The 15,895-nt window shown below is 39.7% G+C and overlaps 1 protein-coding gene across 5 annotated transcripts in view; it reads right to left on the bottom strand.

Annotated features, from left to right (window-relative positions):
- The window catches only part of FANCC (FA complementation group C), a 284,060-nt gene that overhangs the window by 34,208 nt on the left and 233,957 nt on the right, over positions 1-15,895 (bottom strand). For all 5 annotated transcript variants that reach the window (XM_059412307.1, XM_059412308.1, XM_059412309.1 and 2 more), the window contains 3 exons: positions 8,567-8,619; positions 7,153-7,252; positions 79-154 (listed from right to left, as the gene is read on the bottom strand). In XM_059412307.1, the coding sequence (XP_059268290.1) occupies positions 79-154; positions 7,153-7,252; positions 8,567-8,619 (229 nt within the window). The remainder of the gene's footprint in view (positions 1-78; positions 155-7,152; positions 7,253-8,566; positions 8,620-15,895) is intronic.

Here is a 15,895-nt window from a genome sequence, read left to right as displayed (position 1 = left end):
TGGTAGTGAAGGGTCATGATGTGTCCATGTTCTTTCTTAGAAATTATTTTAATATGATCAGAACCAACTTTCACATACCTTTTGGGTGTTGCAGCAGCACCACAACAAGAGACGGAGAGCCATAAGGAAAGTAGGTCTTGAACGTAAACTTCAGCTACAATAGAATAAAAAATTCAAGACCACATGAACATTTGGGTTGAAAGAAATATTAAGAAAGAACAAAATACAGCATCATCTGCCCCCAAAAGACCTACTAGTACCAGCATGGTCAGAATGTTTTCTTAAACGTTTATTTTTTAAAAAGTGCTTCCAATAACCTTGTAAATATGTTCCAGAAAAATGAACCTTTTTGAAATCATCTTCTGAGGCTTAAGAAAAATAAAGTTATGTTCCTGGTGTCGTTATAGCAGTTCTTTACCTCACCTGAACCCAATTATGCACATAAATCTCTTATTTAAGTGAGAGTTTCCAAGGCAGTTTGAGATGCTAGGTATTCCACCATGATTTTTTAACAACAAAAAAAGCATGAAACAACAATGGTGCTCACAATACTTCGAGGGCTAAAGTGCTATAGTTTTTTATACCCTCTGAACGCAGAGTGGCTTTTAAGTACTTTTATAAAAAATTAAATGAAAATCTAGAAAGAGTGAAGTCAAAACAGAGAACATTTCTGTCACCCCAAGAAGCTCCTTTGTGGTTCTACCACTCCCCAGCAACCAATATTTGGATTTCTGCAAGAGAGTTTAGTTTTGCTTATTCTTGAATTTCATATAAATACAAAGAGTACGCATTCTTTTGTGTCTGGTTTGGCTCCACATCTTTTTTTTGAGATTTCCATGTTAACTATGCTTGAGTCATTCTTACATTCTTTTTTATCGCCTGTAACAATCACTGTATGAATATACTGTAATGTTTTTTTATTCTCCTACTGAGGGGTATTTGGGTTGTTTCCAGTTTGGGGTATGAAAAAAGCATCAAATTAACATTCATATTTATGTCTTTTCGTAGACATGTGCTTTCATTTTTCTTGCGTAAATACCACAGAATGGAATTACTGAGTAGATGCCTGTTTAACTTTATTAAGAAAACGCCATGTAGTTTTCCAAAATGGTTGTACCATCTCACATTCCACCAGCAATTTATGAGAATCCCAGTTGTTCCACATAGCAAACATTTGATATTGTCAATCTTACTAATTTCAGCCACTCCAATAAGTATGAAATGTCACCTCTTTCTGCATTTACTATGCATCTTCTTGACAGCAAAGGATGTTGAGTGATTTTCATGTGTTTACTGCCAATTTATATATCTTTTTTGAAGTGTGTATTCATTTCTTTTGTACATTTTTAAAAAACGAGTTGTTTCTTAGGGAGTAAGAGCTTTATGTAATCTAGACACAAGTTCTCTGTTAAATGTATGTATTAAAAATATTTTCTCTTGCCTGGTGGCTTGCTTTTTCACTTTCTTAACAATGTCTACCAAAGAAAAGAAAATTTTCATTCTGATGAAATCTATAATTTACCCATTTTTTCTTGTATGGTTTATGCTTTTTTTTTTCATCCCTTGTAAGAAATCTTAGATGGTTCCAATGTAAAATATATATATATATTCTCCTACGTTTTCTTCTAGGAACTTTATAGTTTTAGCATTTATGTTGAAGTCTATGATCCATCTCAAATTAATTCTTGTATTTGTGAGGTAGAGGTTCTTTTTTGCCATATAGATATCCAGCTTTTTCAGCCCATCTGTTCAAAATGTTCTTTTTCCCCGCTGAATTGCCTTTGTGTCTCTGTCAAAGACCAACTGACTATACACGCACATATACATGTATATATAAAGGATGAACTATATGGATATGTATTTCTAGACTCTTCACTCTTCAGTTCTACCAATCTATCTATCCTTTTGCTGATACCTCACAGTCTTGATCACGTAGCTTAAATTCTTGAAATCAGGTAGTATGAGTCTGCCAGGTTTTTTGTGTTTTTTTTTTTGTTTTTAATTTGTTTTTCAAAATTGTTCTGGATATTGTTCTGGAATTATATGGGTTCTCTCTTTAAATATTTGTTTCTTTAAGCAATGTTCTGTAGTTTCCAGCGTAGAGGTCTTATACATCTTTTATTAAATTTACTTCTAAGTATTATTTAAGATTAATTTATTTATTCTGGTAGGGGGAGGTCATGTGGACAAGGGGCGGAGGGAGAGGAAAGGCAGATTCCTCATTCAGCATAGAGCCCAATGCAGGCCCAATCTCAGGACCCCGAGATCATGACCTGAGCCGAAACCAAGAGCTGGACACCCAACTGACAGCGCCCCCCAAGCGCCCCTTAAGTATTTTAAGTAACTGTGCATTTGCCTTTCTCTCTCTGCTTCTGTCAATTTTTGCTTCATGTATTTTGGAACTCTGTTATTAGGATCATACCCATCTATAATTGGTATTTCTCCTGATAACCTGACCGTGGTGCCATTATAAAATGTCCCTCTTTATCTCTGGTCATACCTTGTCTTGAAGTCTATATCATCTGTGGCTTGTAGTGCCATACCAGCTTTCTGCGATTATATGTATAACCTTTCTTTTCTTTTACTTTAATCTACCTCTGTCTTTATAGTTAGAATGGATCTCTTGAAAACAACATATAGTTGGATCTTGGTTTTTTATCCAATCTAACATTTGTGCCTTTTTACTAGCATATTTAGCTAATTATTATTTAATTTTTGTAATTAATATACTTGTTAGTATGTTTGGGTTTAAGTCTACCTTTTGATGTTTTCTTTTGTCCCATTTATTTATTTTTTGTTCCTCTGGCAACTAATAGTCCCGTCTTAATTACGTCTCAAGTCCATCAGTTCGTGCCTTCATTTCTGGGCATCAGTGACCCTACAAAACCCTCTCCCACTTCTCATATAAGAGATCTAAGGAGACAATTAGCAGAGACCCCAATGTAGTTTCCTTTTTTCAAGGCTTAAATCTCCTCCAATTTCTATGTACTTTTTTGGTTGCTCTCTAGTACCTTCAAATTGTTTTTAAACATAATTTGCTCAGTGGAAGATTTAGTCTAATACGTTATTGGACTCTGCCACAGTTGGAACCAGAAACTGAACCTATATGCAAGTTTAGAAAAAGTGGCTTGTTGTGGCAGCACTAATCCAGCTGGGCACATTGATGGAGCTGCACTGTACTTGCCAAACACAACAGGGTGAGAGGAAAGGATAAAAAGAGAATGTGAAGCACTGAAGACAAACATTTCTGACAATGGGAAAAAATGTGGATGAATGGGATTTCTCATAAACTGTTGGGGGAAGTATAAATCGGCTCATCCACATATGAGAACAATTTGGCAGTATCTACGGAAGCTAAATCTTTGCATACCTAATAACTGGCACTTCCACTCCTGAATATATATCCCAGACTGTCCAGAGCAACCTTATTTCTAAAGGAAAACAAAATCTGGAAACAACCCAGAGGCCTACCACCACTTTCCCAACAATATACTATGTAGCAACACCCCACCATGGCTACACACAACATAGGGCAATCTTGGTGAATGGAAAAAGCAAGGCTCAAAAGACTGCATATAGTATGCCACTCTTGTCTGTTGTTTGTTTTATGAAGTGCCAAAAAGTATAGAAAACATGGTTTCGGAAATCCCATATATGTGATCACACTATTTTCAGAAAAAGCAAAGGAATGATAAACATAAATTCAAAACAATGGCTATGTGGGGGAGAAAGGCCAGGCTATGTGGATACAGATAAATTATTGTTACCGGTCCAGGTCTCGTTTGGATATCAGATTCACAGATACTCATTTTATTAAGAATAAATGCATGCATGAATGAATAAAACATAGAAAGGAAGGAGAGTTGTTCATGGATTACACAGGACAGGGGGTGTTCTGCATTGATTATGATTAATCTAAAAATGGGCACTCAAGAAGGCAGGAGATCACTGATGAGAAATGTTGTCAATTAAAAAGGAAGGCAATCAGTAACAGCCCCACAAAGGGAAATGATAAAATACATTATATGAAGGCCTGTGCAAAGATAAGAGGTTACAGCTCTCTTATTCTGAGCCCAAAGTCAGGGCAATGACTTCTTCTTTCGTTTTTGGATCCCTGCCCTGCTTTCCACTGGGACTCAGTGTGTACCCCTTCATATCACCAGAGCCATGTAGCCTGAGCAGGGTAATATTCTAAATGAAGAGCAACAGAAATAAAAAAAGAAAAGCAAAGCAACAGAAATAGAACGAACAATCCTAAAATTTGTGTGGAACCACAAAAAACCCTGAGCAGGCAAAGTGATCTTGAGAAAGAACAAAGCTAGAATCAGCATACCCTCTGATTTCAAACCTTATTACAAATATATAGTAATCAAAGCAGTACAGTACTGGCATAAAAATAGACCTACAGATCAACAAAACAGAACAGAGGGCCCAGAAATAAACCCACACATACATGGTCATGGAGCCAAGAATATGCAAAGGGGAAAGGATAGTCTCTTCAATTAACGGTGTTGGGAAAATTGGACAACCACATGTGAAAGAGAAGCTGGACCCCTATCTTAACAACATATACAAAAAATAAAACTCAAAATAGATTAGAGACTGGAACATTAGGACCCGAAACTATAAAACTCCTAGAAGAAAACACAGATGGGAAAATCCTCAACAATGGCCTTGGTGATGATTTTTGTATCTGATTCTAAAAGCAAAGAGAACCAAAGTGAAACTAAGTAAGTGAACCACATCAAACTAAAAAGCTTCTGTACAGCAAAAGATACCATCAGCAGAATGAAAACGCAACTTACAGAATAGGAGAAAATATTTGTAAATCATATCTGAAGAGGGGTTAATATCTAAAATATATAAAGAATTCATACACCGCAATACAAAAAAAATCTGATTAAAAAAAAGAAAATATGAACAGACATTTTTCTGGAGAAGACCTACAGATGGCCAACAGGTATATGAAAAGGTGTTCAACGTCATTCATTACCAGAAAAATACAGATCAAAACCACAATGAGGCATCACTTGACATCTGTAAGAATCGCTAGTATCAAAAAGACAAGAATAACAGGTGTTGGCAAGGATGTGGAAAAAGAGGAACCACAGGGCACTGTTGGTGGGAATGTAAATTGGTGCAGCCACTCTGAAAAGCAGTATGGAGGTCCCTGAAAAAGCAAAACTATAAATACCAAATGATCCGGTATCCCACTACTGGGTACTTACCCAGTGAAAATGCAAACACTAACTCAAAAAGTAGTTAACTAACTGCACCCCCTATGTTCACTGTAGCACTGTTTACAGCATCAATGACATGAAAACAACCTAGGTGTCCACTGACGGATGAATGAAGAAAGGAAATGGACTATTATTAAGCCGTTAAAAAAAGAGCTATCTTGCCATCTGCAACAACATGCATGGAACCTGAGGGCATTATGCTACATGAAATAAGTCAGACACAGACAAAGTCAAAACAAAGCAAACAGCACATGAGCTCAGAGGTACAGAGAACAGATCGGTGGTTGCCAGAGGCTGACTAGGGGGTGGGTGAAATGAGTGAAGGGGATGATCAAAAGGTACAAACACTTCCAGTTATAAAATAAGTAAGTCTCATGGATGTAACGTACAGCATAAAAACTAGTTAATAACACTGTATTGCATATCTGAAATCTGCTAAGAGAGTAGATCTTAATAGTTCTCACCATAAGAAAAAAAAAAATTGTAACTTTGTGGTGACAGAAATTAACTAGACTTACTGTGAACATTTCACATTATACACAAATATTGAATCATGTTGTACACCTGAACCAGGTATTTGTTAATTAGACCTCAATAAAAAAAAACAAGAATAGACAAATTAATTAAAACAACTGCAACTCCAGTCCAAATACACAAGCCCTCAGCCAATAGCCAGGAGCAAGGCTGATAAGCACACTTAAGCTAATGCTTTAACCAGTGTCTTCTGCCCCAGGCTAGGTGTTGTTCAGCGGTAAAGGGACAAGTCTTCTAGAGGTTGGTTCCTAACTGGGAATACAAAGAATGCACAAGAGAGGAAAAAAGATATTTATAATCATGCCTCAAAATGGGTGTGAGGGCCAACCAAAACCTTTCTGCAGCGCTCTCCTCCTTCCCGAATTCCACGCTGGGTACCACTGAAACATGGTTTGCTACATTCTATTTAACCTCCTTAGGGAAAAAGGATGGGAGAAAATACATCATAAATATTTATGATTGCCTTAAAAAGTGGAAACATCTGCTAAAACCTGAGAGGTTTCTTTGGTGTAGGGTGAGCAGAGCTAGCGCCACACAGCATGGCTGTTTTCAGTCAGGTTGCGGAAAGCATGTGAGGGCCTGGAGCCCCCCTCTTGGGAAGCTGCAGTGGACCCAGGAACCTGGACAGGCAAAGCACTATACACAGTACAGGTGTAACATGCCCGAAAGTGAAAGCTCTGGGAGAATGCTTCCTGTTTCACAAGGTCCCTCTAATCAGTTCCCGGCCCCTGGCAGGGGTGGTCTGGCTTCTACTGATGGAGCCTCACAGTGTAAGTCTTCCTACGGCCCCCACGCCTGGCTTCTTGATCGCTGATGTGTCTGACTTGCACCTCTTGGTCACTGCCATTCCAAGCTGCTTCTCTATAATGATTCAAATCTCTTCGTGTCACTCTCACTGGCTCCTTTCTCTCCTGGAACACAGTTCACATTTGGGTCTCTCCCAACTAGGCAAGGGAACTCTAGTAATTAAGAATGTTGAGTACTGCTTTGTAATATGTGGCATTTCCTTCTTAGCACATGCCATATAGACTCCGGAATGCCTGGGCAGGGCAGAGGCCCACTTGGAAGACAGCAGGCAACCCAGGGCCCAGAAAATGCCTCCTCCAGGTGGCACGTGCTGGCAAGACAGTTCTCTGACACTACAGTAGGCAAATGCTTCTGGGTACCAGGCACAGGGCAGACAGGAACTATCCTGATTTATTTTCAATTAAAATGGTTTTACCTTTGCTGGGGGATTCATTTGGAAGCGTTCTTCATAAGCAAAACAGTCCATCAACATTACTAAACATAAAGTGCTCCTTCCTGGTGATTAGCTAGATACTTTTAACAAGCCTTTTCTGTCCTTGGGGGAATGAATAATATATGCAATATAACAAACCTGCTTGTTTTTTTTTTCCAGAGCTTCCACAAAGCACCCTGTAAACACCTGAATAGCGGCTATTACTTCTGGGGCTCCGTTGGTTTCCAGGAGCGCATACCTGAGCAATGCAAAGACAGACGACAACACATTTAATGATTAATCTGGCAAACACATGAGGCTGAATTGTAAAAGGGAGAGTGGAAACATTTTTGTGCCATAAGCTTCAGCAGTATCTTAGCTCATCAGATTTCAGTCCTTGTGTGAAAGTAGGAGAAATTTGTCATTCTTTTTCTAAGTTCTTTCCTTAAAATAGCAATCTGTGGAGCTTCCTTTCTTGGTTTTTAAATTATTAAGCACTGAATATCCCTTCTATACAGGCCTGAGTGCTCTTTAGAAATACTCACACGCTGTATGCCCAGGCATGCAAAATCAACAGACCTTTTGCTTTTTCAAGTGGAGAAAGAGCTGCCCAAGGGGTAAAACGCCTTGGTCAAATCCACCCAGCAAAGCGGTGGAAGAATCTGTGGGAGAATCTGCATCCTACCTGGATTGGTTTCTGTGCATTTTCTTACAACTAATTTTATGCTGAAACAAAAGATACCACCTCAAACTTTGCTGGCTTTAAGCTAAAAAGATCATTCTGACTTACTCCCGTGCTCACTTATTTAGCCTGAAGTTGGTATGCTTCAGCACCGACTCAAGGGCTGGGTTATTTGCTGTTGTAAAAATTCCTCTCCCCAGTGTTGCTGTCTGTCCAGGAGGCTCTGCTGCTGAGGGGAGGAGGACGGCTGGGGGAGGGTAAGCTCCCCCCTCCGGGCTGCACCAGCACCTGGGAAAGGGGACGGAAACCCTCCCTGGGTAACAAGCTCCCACTAACTGCCAACCATAACCCTACCTGCTATCCAGTGGTCTCCCATCTCTCATCATCTGGAAATCCAATGAGCTTCCTAAGAAGTACTCATATTTGCAAAATTAATGTGTTGCAGGATAACATGCACAACTGATTTTGCCTTTCAGCTCTCTTAAGAATGGCATTATTTGTTTATTTTTCTTGGTTTCTCCTTAGCTTTAAAATCCTTTAAAAAGATTGGTCAGCCCTCATGTGGTGAAGGAAGTACACTGCTATGCTTTATTTTGAGCTGAGAAAAATCCAACATGAACAGTTAATGATTTAATACCTAATTCAATTTTGCCTTTCTATTATTATTACTAAAATTTTAAATGGCTTTAAAAAAGTTATTTTAATTCTTAGGCATTGGCTTTTAAATATACATTGACATTTCGGTTTTACCAAATAGCTCAGAGCGGTAAGACAGAATCAGAAACTAACTTCTCCACGGTAGAGCCAGAGACTATCACAAAAATTTTTATTCATATTTGGAAACTGAGCTTTTTCTGGATCGGTTATTAGTAAAAACGGCACATCATTTACCTGAACGTTTCATCGACAACTCTGAATATGGCAGGGTGGCAGGCTGCTTCAGGCTGTGAAGGAAGAGACCAAAAAAAAGTAAAATATCAGAAGCATTTCACTGATAACATATGACCAGTAATTATCAGAGATATGAGTTGTCCAGAACTGCTGGTGTCTAGAAAATGGGTGTATCCCTTCGGGTTAGATAAAACAAAAACAAAAACAAAAACAAATAACCCTGAGTACATGGAAAAAGGTTTGCATTACAAACACAAACTGGTTCTCTAGGAGCAAAGAGATTATGGGCAAGCTTTATTTCCTCTTTATACTCCTGTATGTTCCACATTTTCTCCAATGGGTCAATATGATCCAGAGAAAGAATCAATAAGTATCATGGGAAATTTAAAAATACCTTTCTTAGCATGTTGTAGTAAAGGCAGAGCTTGCCTGTGTAGCTAGTTGACACTTGCTCATGTCTGGCTATCCCGCCATGGCCCAGAAGTGTCCCAAGGTCAGGTCTGGGTCTGCTCTCTTTTTATTCCTCCTTATTATGCAATGAGTACATAGTAATTTAGAAATATTATTAAGGATAACAGTGACTACTACCATCCTGGTCTAAATAATATCACATCTCAGTGCACTATGAATTTAGCAGCTTAAATTATTTAGGATGAAAAAGGGGCCCATGAAAATAAAATATAGATACCATCACCTTGAACAAGAAAAGAAATTTATTCTGTGAAGATTTTTGTGATGATTTCAATATGTAGAAGTTGACCTACTGTGGCCTAGGTGGGCCTGTCCCAGGTTCTCTATCTTTTCAGCTAGAACTCAAAGCATAAGATTAAAGCCAGATGAAAATGCCATTTGGGGCGGGGGAGGGGGGGCGCCTGGGTGGCTCAGTTGGTTAAATGTCTGCCTTTGGCTCAGATCATGATCCCAGGATCCTGAGTTCAGCATCAGGCTCCCTGCTCAGTGGGGAGCCTGCTTCTCCCTCTGACTGCAGCTTCCCATGCTTGTACTCTCTGACAAATAAATAAACAAAACCTTAAAAAAAAAAAAAAAAGAATATGCCATTTGTGTTCTGAAATAGAGATTTTAGAGTAGCATCCGAATGTGAGTAGATTAAGCTCTACAAGGGACATTTCTTTGAGTCCTTGATATGACCAGCTTCACAGCCCCCTCAACAAAAATGAAGAAAAGATATGCTTTGCCTCCTAAGTTTTCTGGGTCATGCTGAAGAATGGAACCTATCTCCACTGATTTTCTTTTCCACTCTCCAGGAAGCACTTTTGAATTGTAACATTGAACGTATGCCATCTAGTGTTCACATCCTGCTACTACAGGCCGTCGCAGGAGGCTCCTGGCAAGAACACTGCCACTTGTTCAAAGGATGGGAAAATTTCCTTTTAATTACTGGAAGAGAGAGATTTGTTCTTTACAAGTTACAAATTACTACTCTTTAAGCAGAGTAACCCATATTCCCTAATCCTTAACTGATGTGTATTTTTAACTAAAATAAGACAACTAAAAATTCTCATAGGTAAGTTCATTATGTACTCAAGAAATAATTTGGCAGGACCATGGCTCAACAGAAGGGAGGCAAATTATTTCTTGGCTTTGATCTCAGGCAAGTCAGTTAATCTCCCTGTGTCTGAGACCCACTGTAAATAATAACAGTTATTAAGAGGTCACTGGATAAATGCCCAGAAAATATCGTAAATGTTTCTACATATTCATAATGGAAAAATCAAACAAGAAGGGAAAAGCAAACTATATGTCTTACAGCGATTCATCAGATTTTCCAAAAATTTTTCAAATGTTCATAGATGGACAATATGCCTGAAAAAGTGTTCAAGACCAAACAACACTATCACGTGCCCACAAGCAGACAGACATACAGAGCCTGAAAATGTACTGATAGAAAACCAAAATTAGAAATGGTAAAATAGTACTATTCTTTTCGATCCAAATGGTCTAATTAATCCAGAGCCACTAGGTAAACTTGATGGTAGGAGAAAATCATTCAGTACTAATTACAGGGGAGTGCCTGGTTGGCTCCAGTCAGTTAAGCATCTGCCTTCAACTCAGGTTATGATCCCAGAGTCCGGGAGTGCTGGGATCAAGCCCTGCATCAGGCTCCCTGCTCAGCGGAGTGTCTGCTTCTCCCTCTGCCCTTCCCCCCACTTGTGCTCTCTCTCTCTCAAATAAAGAAATAAAATCTTTAAAAAATATATTAATTACAGGGATTTCTAAATGGCCAATGAAAAGATAATCCAATGGGTAGAATAGGGGGAGAAGCAAGAATGTTCTAACTCTGTTTGTTAAGAGAGGACTAGAGTTTGGACATACTTTTTTTTTTTTTTAAGATTTTATTTATTTATTAGACAGAAATCACAAGTAGGCAGAGAGGCAGGCAGAGAGAGAGGAGGAGGCAGGCTCCCTGCTGAGCAGAGAGCCCGATGCGGGGCTCGATCTCAGGACCCTGGGATCGTGACCTGAGCCGAAGGCAGAGGCTTTAACCCACTGAGCCACCCAGGCGCCTCATGGACATACTTTTATGCAGTGTTTTCTATCAAAACCGCTCAATCCAATGTTTTAAATGTCTCCAGAATGTGTGGGACCGCCTGCTCTCTCCATGCCAATGGACTGACTCTCTGCTTAGATTTCCTTCTGTCTAAATATTTCAGACTTTTGTTTGCTCTCAGCCTGCTTCTACAACTCATTTTAGCTTTTACAACCGATAAAATGCCAGGAGGCAGGAGAACCTTGCTGAAACAACAGTGGCGGAGATTCTGATTTAAAAACCAGTCTTCCTTGCTGCCCCGGAGCTGAGAACAGCCCTTTCTCATCCGCAGCCTTTACTGACGGTTTTAAAAGTGAGACTCTTTACGCTTCCCGAGCACATAAATTCAGGGTCAGTGAGTCCCCTCATGAGGCTGGAGTGTTCACAGGCCAGGCATATGTCCCAGTGACATCAAATCACAAAAGCAAACTTAAGCTGCTTTCCTTATCAAGAGAATCCTCCAAATAGAATTAAAGTCTTAATTTATGCTTCTTTGGAAGCCATAATCCACCCCCCCACAATCTTTACAGCATCCTTGTGAGGAAAAAGCCAAACATTTAACCCCTCTGTGCCCTGTCATATTTGTAGAATGGGACCCTACAGTAACCCACCACAGGCCACTCTGCAACCCAGAGCTGCGAACCCTAGCTCTAAAGCCCTACAATCCGGGTGATTATCTTTCTTGTAAAAATGAGGGAAAGAAAAACTTTCTTGGGTTCCATCTGTTTGTCTGTTTTTCTCCATCCTACCAAAATCTGTTTCTTCTCAATCTCTGTTCTTCTCCATCTGGCCTAATGATTTCCATGTACAGATTATTTCAAGTCTAGGGAAACTATGTCACCAAGAGGCCATCAATAACACACGGTTTGCCCTACTCCCCTCCCCTCACACCACCCCCAATCCTTTCACTGAATGTTGGAGGGAGAACAGAAGATGATGATGGAGAGCTCTGGACTCCGGCTTCCTTTTCTTATGGACCAGATTGTTCCGTTGGGTGTGCATCTCCTTCCCATCTCCCACAGCTCCCCAGAAATGCACCGTTTATCTCCTCTCTGCCTACGACAGCCCATTCCCAGCCCTCAACAAAACCAGGGAAGACAAAGTCAACACAGAAAAATGCGCTGTGGCCATGTGCTGTGCTCTCGGCCTGTGTTGTGGGGGAAAGGTGAGAGAGAGGCCAACTGTACAAATAACATCCATGCCTATGCTCTGCCCTTGATGCCTAATCTGTCATTTTCATCCCAATTCATCAAGGATTATTACAAACTACTTGACACTTGAAAGAGGCCTGAGAACATGGAAGAACAGAATTCTCATGGAAGAAATCTTTCCTCTTTCCTATGATTTTCTGATTCCTTGTGTGTGCTCAATAGATTATGGGGAGAAGGGAGAGAGAGAATACAAACGAGAAGGGGAAATTGTACTATGATTCAAGGTAATTCACAGACAAAAGTGAATGCCTCACAGAAGAAAGGGCAGTGAGGAAACAGAAAAGTTCTCAAGCCTTTTCCATTTATCATCCTTCATATCATCCTTAGATATTTTAATCTAAAAAAATAAAGAGGGAAATCGGAGGTAAGAGATAAGATGAAATTCAGGAAGCCAGGAACAGATTTTAGGATAGTTAAATATTTTACTCAGGAATGGTCATTCTCTTTAAGAAGAAATGGCTGACGAGAAGCTTGCCCTCCAGTGCACGCAGGAGCCGGCAGTCCCAGCCCACTCCTCTGAACCCCTGATGGGTGGGAGCCCCTATGGGGTGTGACTACATGATACACGTACATAATTAAAGGGTAACTATATTTATCAGAAAATAACTTTCCTCTTTTAAAAAAGGGATTCTCCAGGTGATTCATTCTAATAGTAAACTCCTTTATGGAATTCAAAAAACAGTTTGGTTTTTTAAGATAACGACTTATATGAAATATGAAATATTTGTATCTATTGTGTAAGGTAAAGCACCTTTATTAGTATGTATGTTATATTATACCATTTTCTTCTTTCCTGCTCTCAGAATGCTAAACATAAGACTGTAAATATCCCTTTTACATTTCAGGACTTATTTTGTTTCAAAACACTCAAGTTTCTTTCAACAAATTTGAGCTTGGAAAAATTATTCTTTCTTTTTAATCTTTACCAGATGTTGTTTACACTATAAGCAATTTTTTTCAGTACTCCATAATGCAATTATTGTTTAATTAGTGATAAATGTATCATTTCTGGGCTTAACAGAAAAACAACTTAAGCACCAAATATACTTCTTTTAAATTTACCCAATGTCAGCTCTGGATGCAGAACTAAGATCCCCCAAACCTAAAGTTCCTTCCACCCTTGCCCAGTGGCTTCTACCTAGTGAGCCTGTGCAGTTTGAGCAGAAGATAGCCTGTTAGCTTCCTGCTGCTTCTTGGCTCAGTCACTAAGTGGCACTGAAACCCTGAACACTGCACTGTCTTTGTTTTTTTTTTTTCTTCTCTCCCTTCATTTGTCTGGTCAGTTGCAAAGTCCTGCATCCCCAACAGTAAGAATCCTCAGCACTTGCAATCTGGGCCTCCTTCTTTGCAGAGACTTAGCTTAGAGCGGGGAGGGGTGTATGTGTGTGTCTGGTGCCCCCTAGAGGTCAATGCTGGGAAGTGTAGCTATTGTCTCAGATGCAGATTCTTCCCCACCCCACCCCCCAAAGATTTTATTTAATTCACAGAGATAACAAGTAGGCAGAGAGGCAGCAGAGAGAGAGGGAGAAGCAGGCTCCCCGTCAAGCAGAGAGCCCAATGCGGGACTTGATCCCAGGACCCTGAGATCATGACTTGAGCTGAAGGCAGAGGCTTTAACCTACTGAGCCACCCAGGTGCCCCTCAGATATAGATTCTTTACCTTTTTGCTACAAGCATAAGGCACCACCACACTTTTCTATCTGACCACTGCTAAATTACATGCACCACATTAAAGAGCTGGAAAGAAAGAAAGAAAGAAAGAAGTGCTTAAAAGACTGCTAATGAAAAAGCAGGAAAAGAAAACCCTAGAACATTAGTAAGAAGTTATTCAAGCACAGAAAACTGACATCATCTGGGATGTAGAGTTAATTCTATATAATCTTTTATTAAAGGGGAACTGTGCTGGGAATGTTTTGCAAAGGAAGTTTTTCTTTTTGAAGTGGCTACAATTGCTCTTTGGAGAATGAAGACAAGAACACATCCTATCTCACATCAGAGAGATCCTATTCGCACATCAGTGTCCACTGAGGTATCTGCATGTTTTTTACTCTTAAGCTCTTACTAGATTAAGAACCAATTCCTTCCCACCTCCCCTCCCAAGCTTTACTGAGGTGTACTTGACAAAGATAAAGGAATTATTTTAATTGAGCTACAAAGACTTTCAGGTAGGACGGAATATGAGGAGTATTTTCCGATTCAAATCTGAATAAGCAAAACAAAATGAACCCCATCGCCCTTTCCCCTCTCCTCCCTGCTCTTTCCTGGGCAAATCTTTTTGTGAAGGCGAGGGAGCAGCTTCTCTGGATCCAGCTGGAGGGGCAGGCGGCGTGCGGGGTCAGCCAACGAATGAGTGAATGAAAGGGCATGGGAACCGGGGTACATCCCGGCCCTGGCATGCAGCAGGGCAGCCGAGCACAGCACCACCGTGCCACCCAGCCAGGGCTTCTCATTCAAATGTGGAATAGAAACAATAGCTTTCTGGGCTCCACAGACAGAATTGTAGCTGGAAAACATACCATTCTTCTGATTCTGCTCAGTCTTGGGAAACCAAACAGTGTCAAAAAACCTGCATAATTAGCAAGTGGCTTTCACTGCTTTGGTGACATCAGTTTTTAAGGTAGGTCTGAAGCTATGGATTACGGTCTTACAGTGTGTGTTCTGTCAAGGAAAATACAAAACTATCTGCTTTGAAAAGTTTCGGTCTGCAGAGTAAATGACAAACAGAGGCTAATACTGCAATTTATTTAGAAGCCACCAGATGTGGCAGGTAGCCATGAACTTGGGGGCAGTTCAGCCCATGGAACCCAATGGGTAAGTCTCAAAAGTAAGCAGGTTTTGAAAACTTTTTATTTTTTTTAATAAAAAATAAAATATATTTTATTTTAAATAAATAAATAAATAAAAATATTTTAAATTTATTTTAAATAAATAAAAAATATTTATTTGTCAGAGAGAGAGAGGGAGAGAACATGCACATACAAGCAGGAGGAAGAGCAGGCAGAGAGAGGAAGCAGGCTCTCCACTGAGCAAGGAACATGATGTGGGACTCAATCCCAGGACCCTGGGATCATGACCTGAGCCAAAGGCAGACACTTAACTGACTGAGCCACCCAGGTGTCCCTTGTTTTTTATTTTAGAAGTCAAAAAGATATATATACATTTAGAATTAAGGTAATATTAGATGGGTGCCTTATTCTTAGTCTTCAGGCCTTACAAGCTACACAGTTAATGCAATCTGTATCAAAATACCACCAGCAATTTTCACACTTCTTAATTTTGTATGGAGTTCTGAAATTTGTATAGAAGAAGACCCTGAATAGCCAAAGCAGTCTTGAAAAAGCAAAGCCAAGCCGGAGGCATCACAATTCTACACTTCAAGTTATATTACGAGCCGTATTAACCAAAACAGTATGGTACTGGCACAAAAAGAGATACAAAGATCAATGGAACAGAATTGAAAATCCAGAAAATCCAGAAATAAGCCCACAATTATACGGTCAATTTATCTTCAACAAGGCAGGAAAGAATATCCAATGGGAAAAAGTTTCTTCAACAAATGGTGTTGGGAAA

The sequence above is a fragment of the Mustela nigripes genome, chromosome 9, assembly GCF_022355385.1.
Source record: "Mustela nigripes isolate SB6536 chromosome 9, MUSNIG.SB6536, whole genome shotgun sequence".
Taxonomy (NCBI): domain Eukaryota; kingdom Metazoa; phylum Chordata; class Mammalia; order Carnivora; family Mustelidae; genus Mustela; species Mustela nigripes.
Note: the sequence above shows the minus strand (reverse complement) of the source record. Positions and strands in the feature narration are given on the sequence as shown.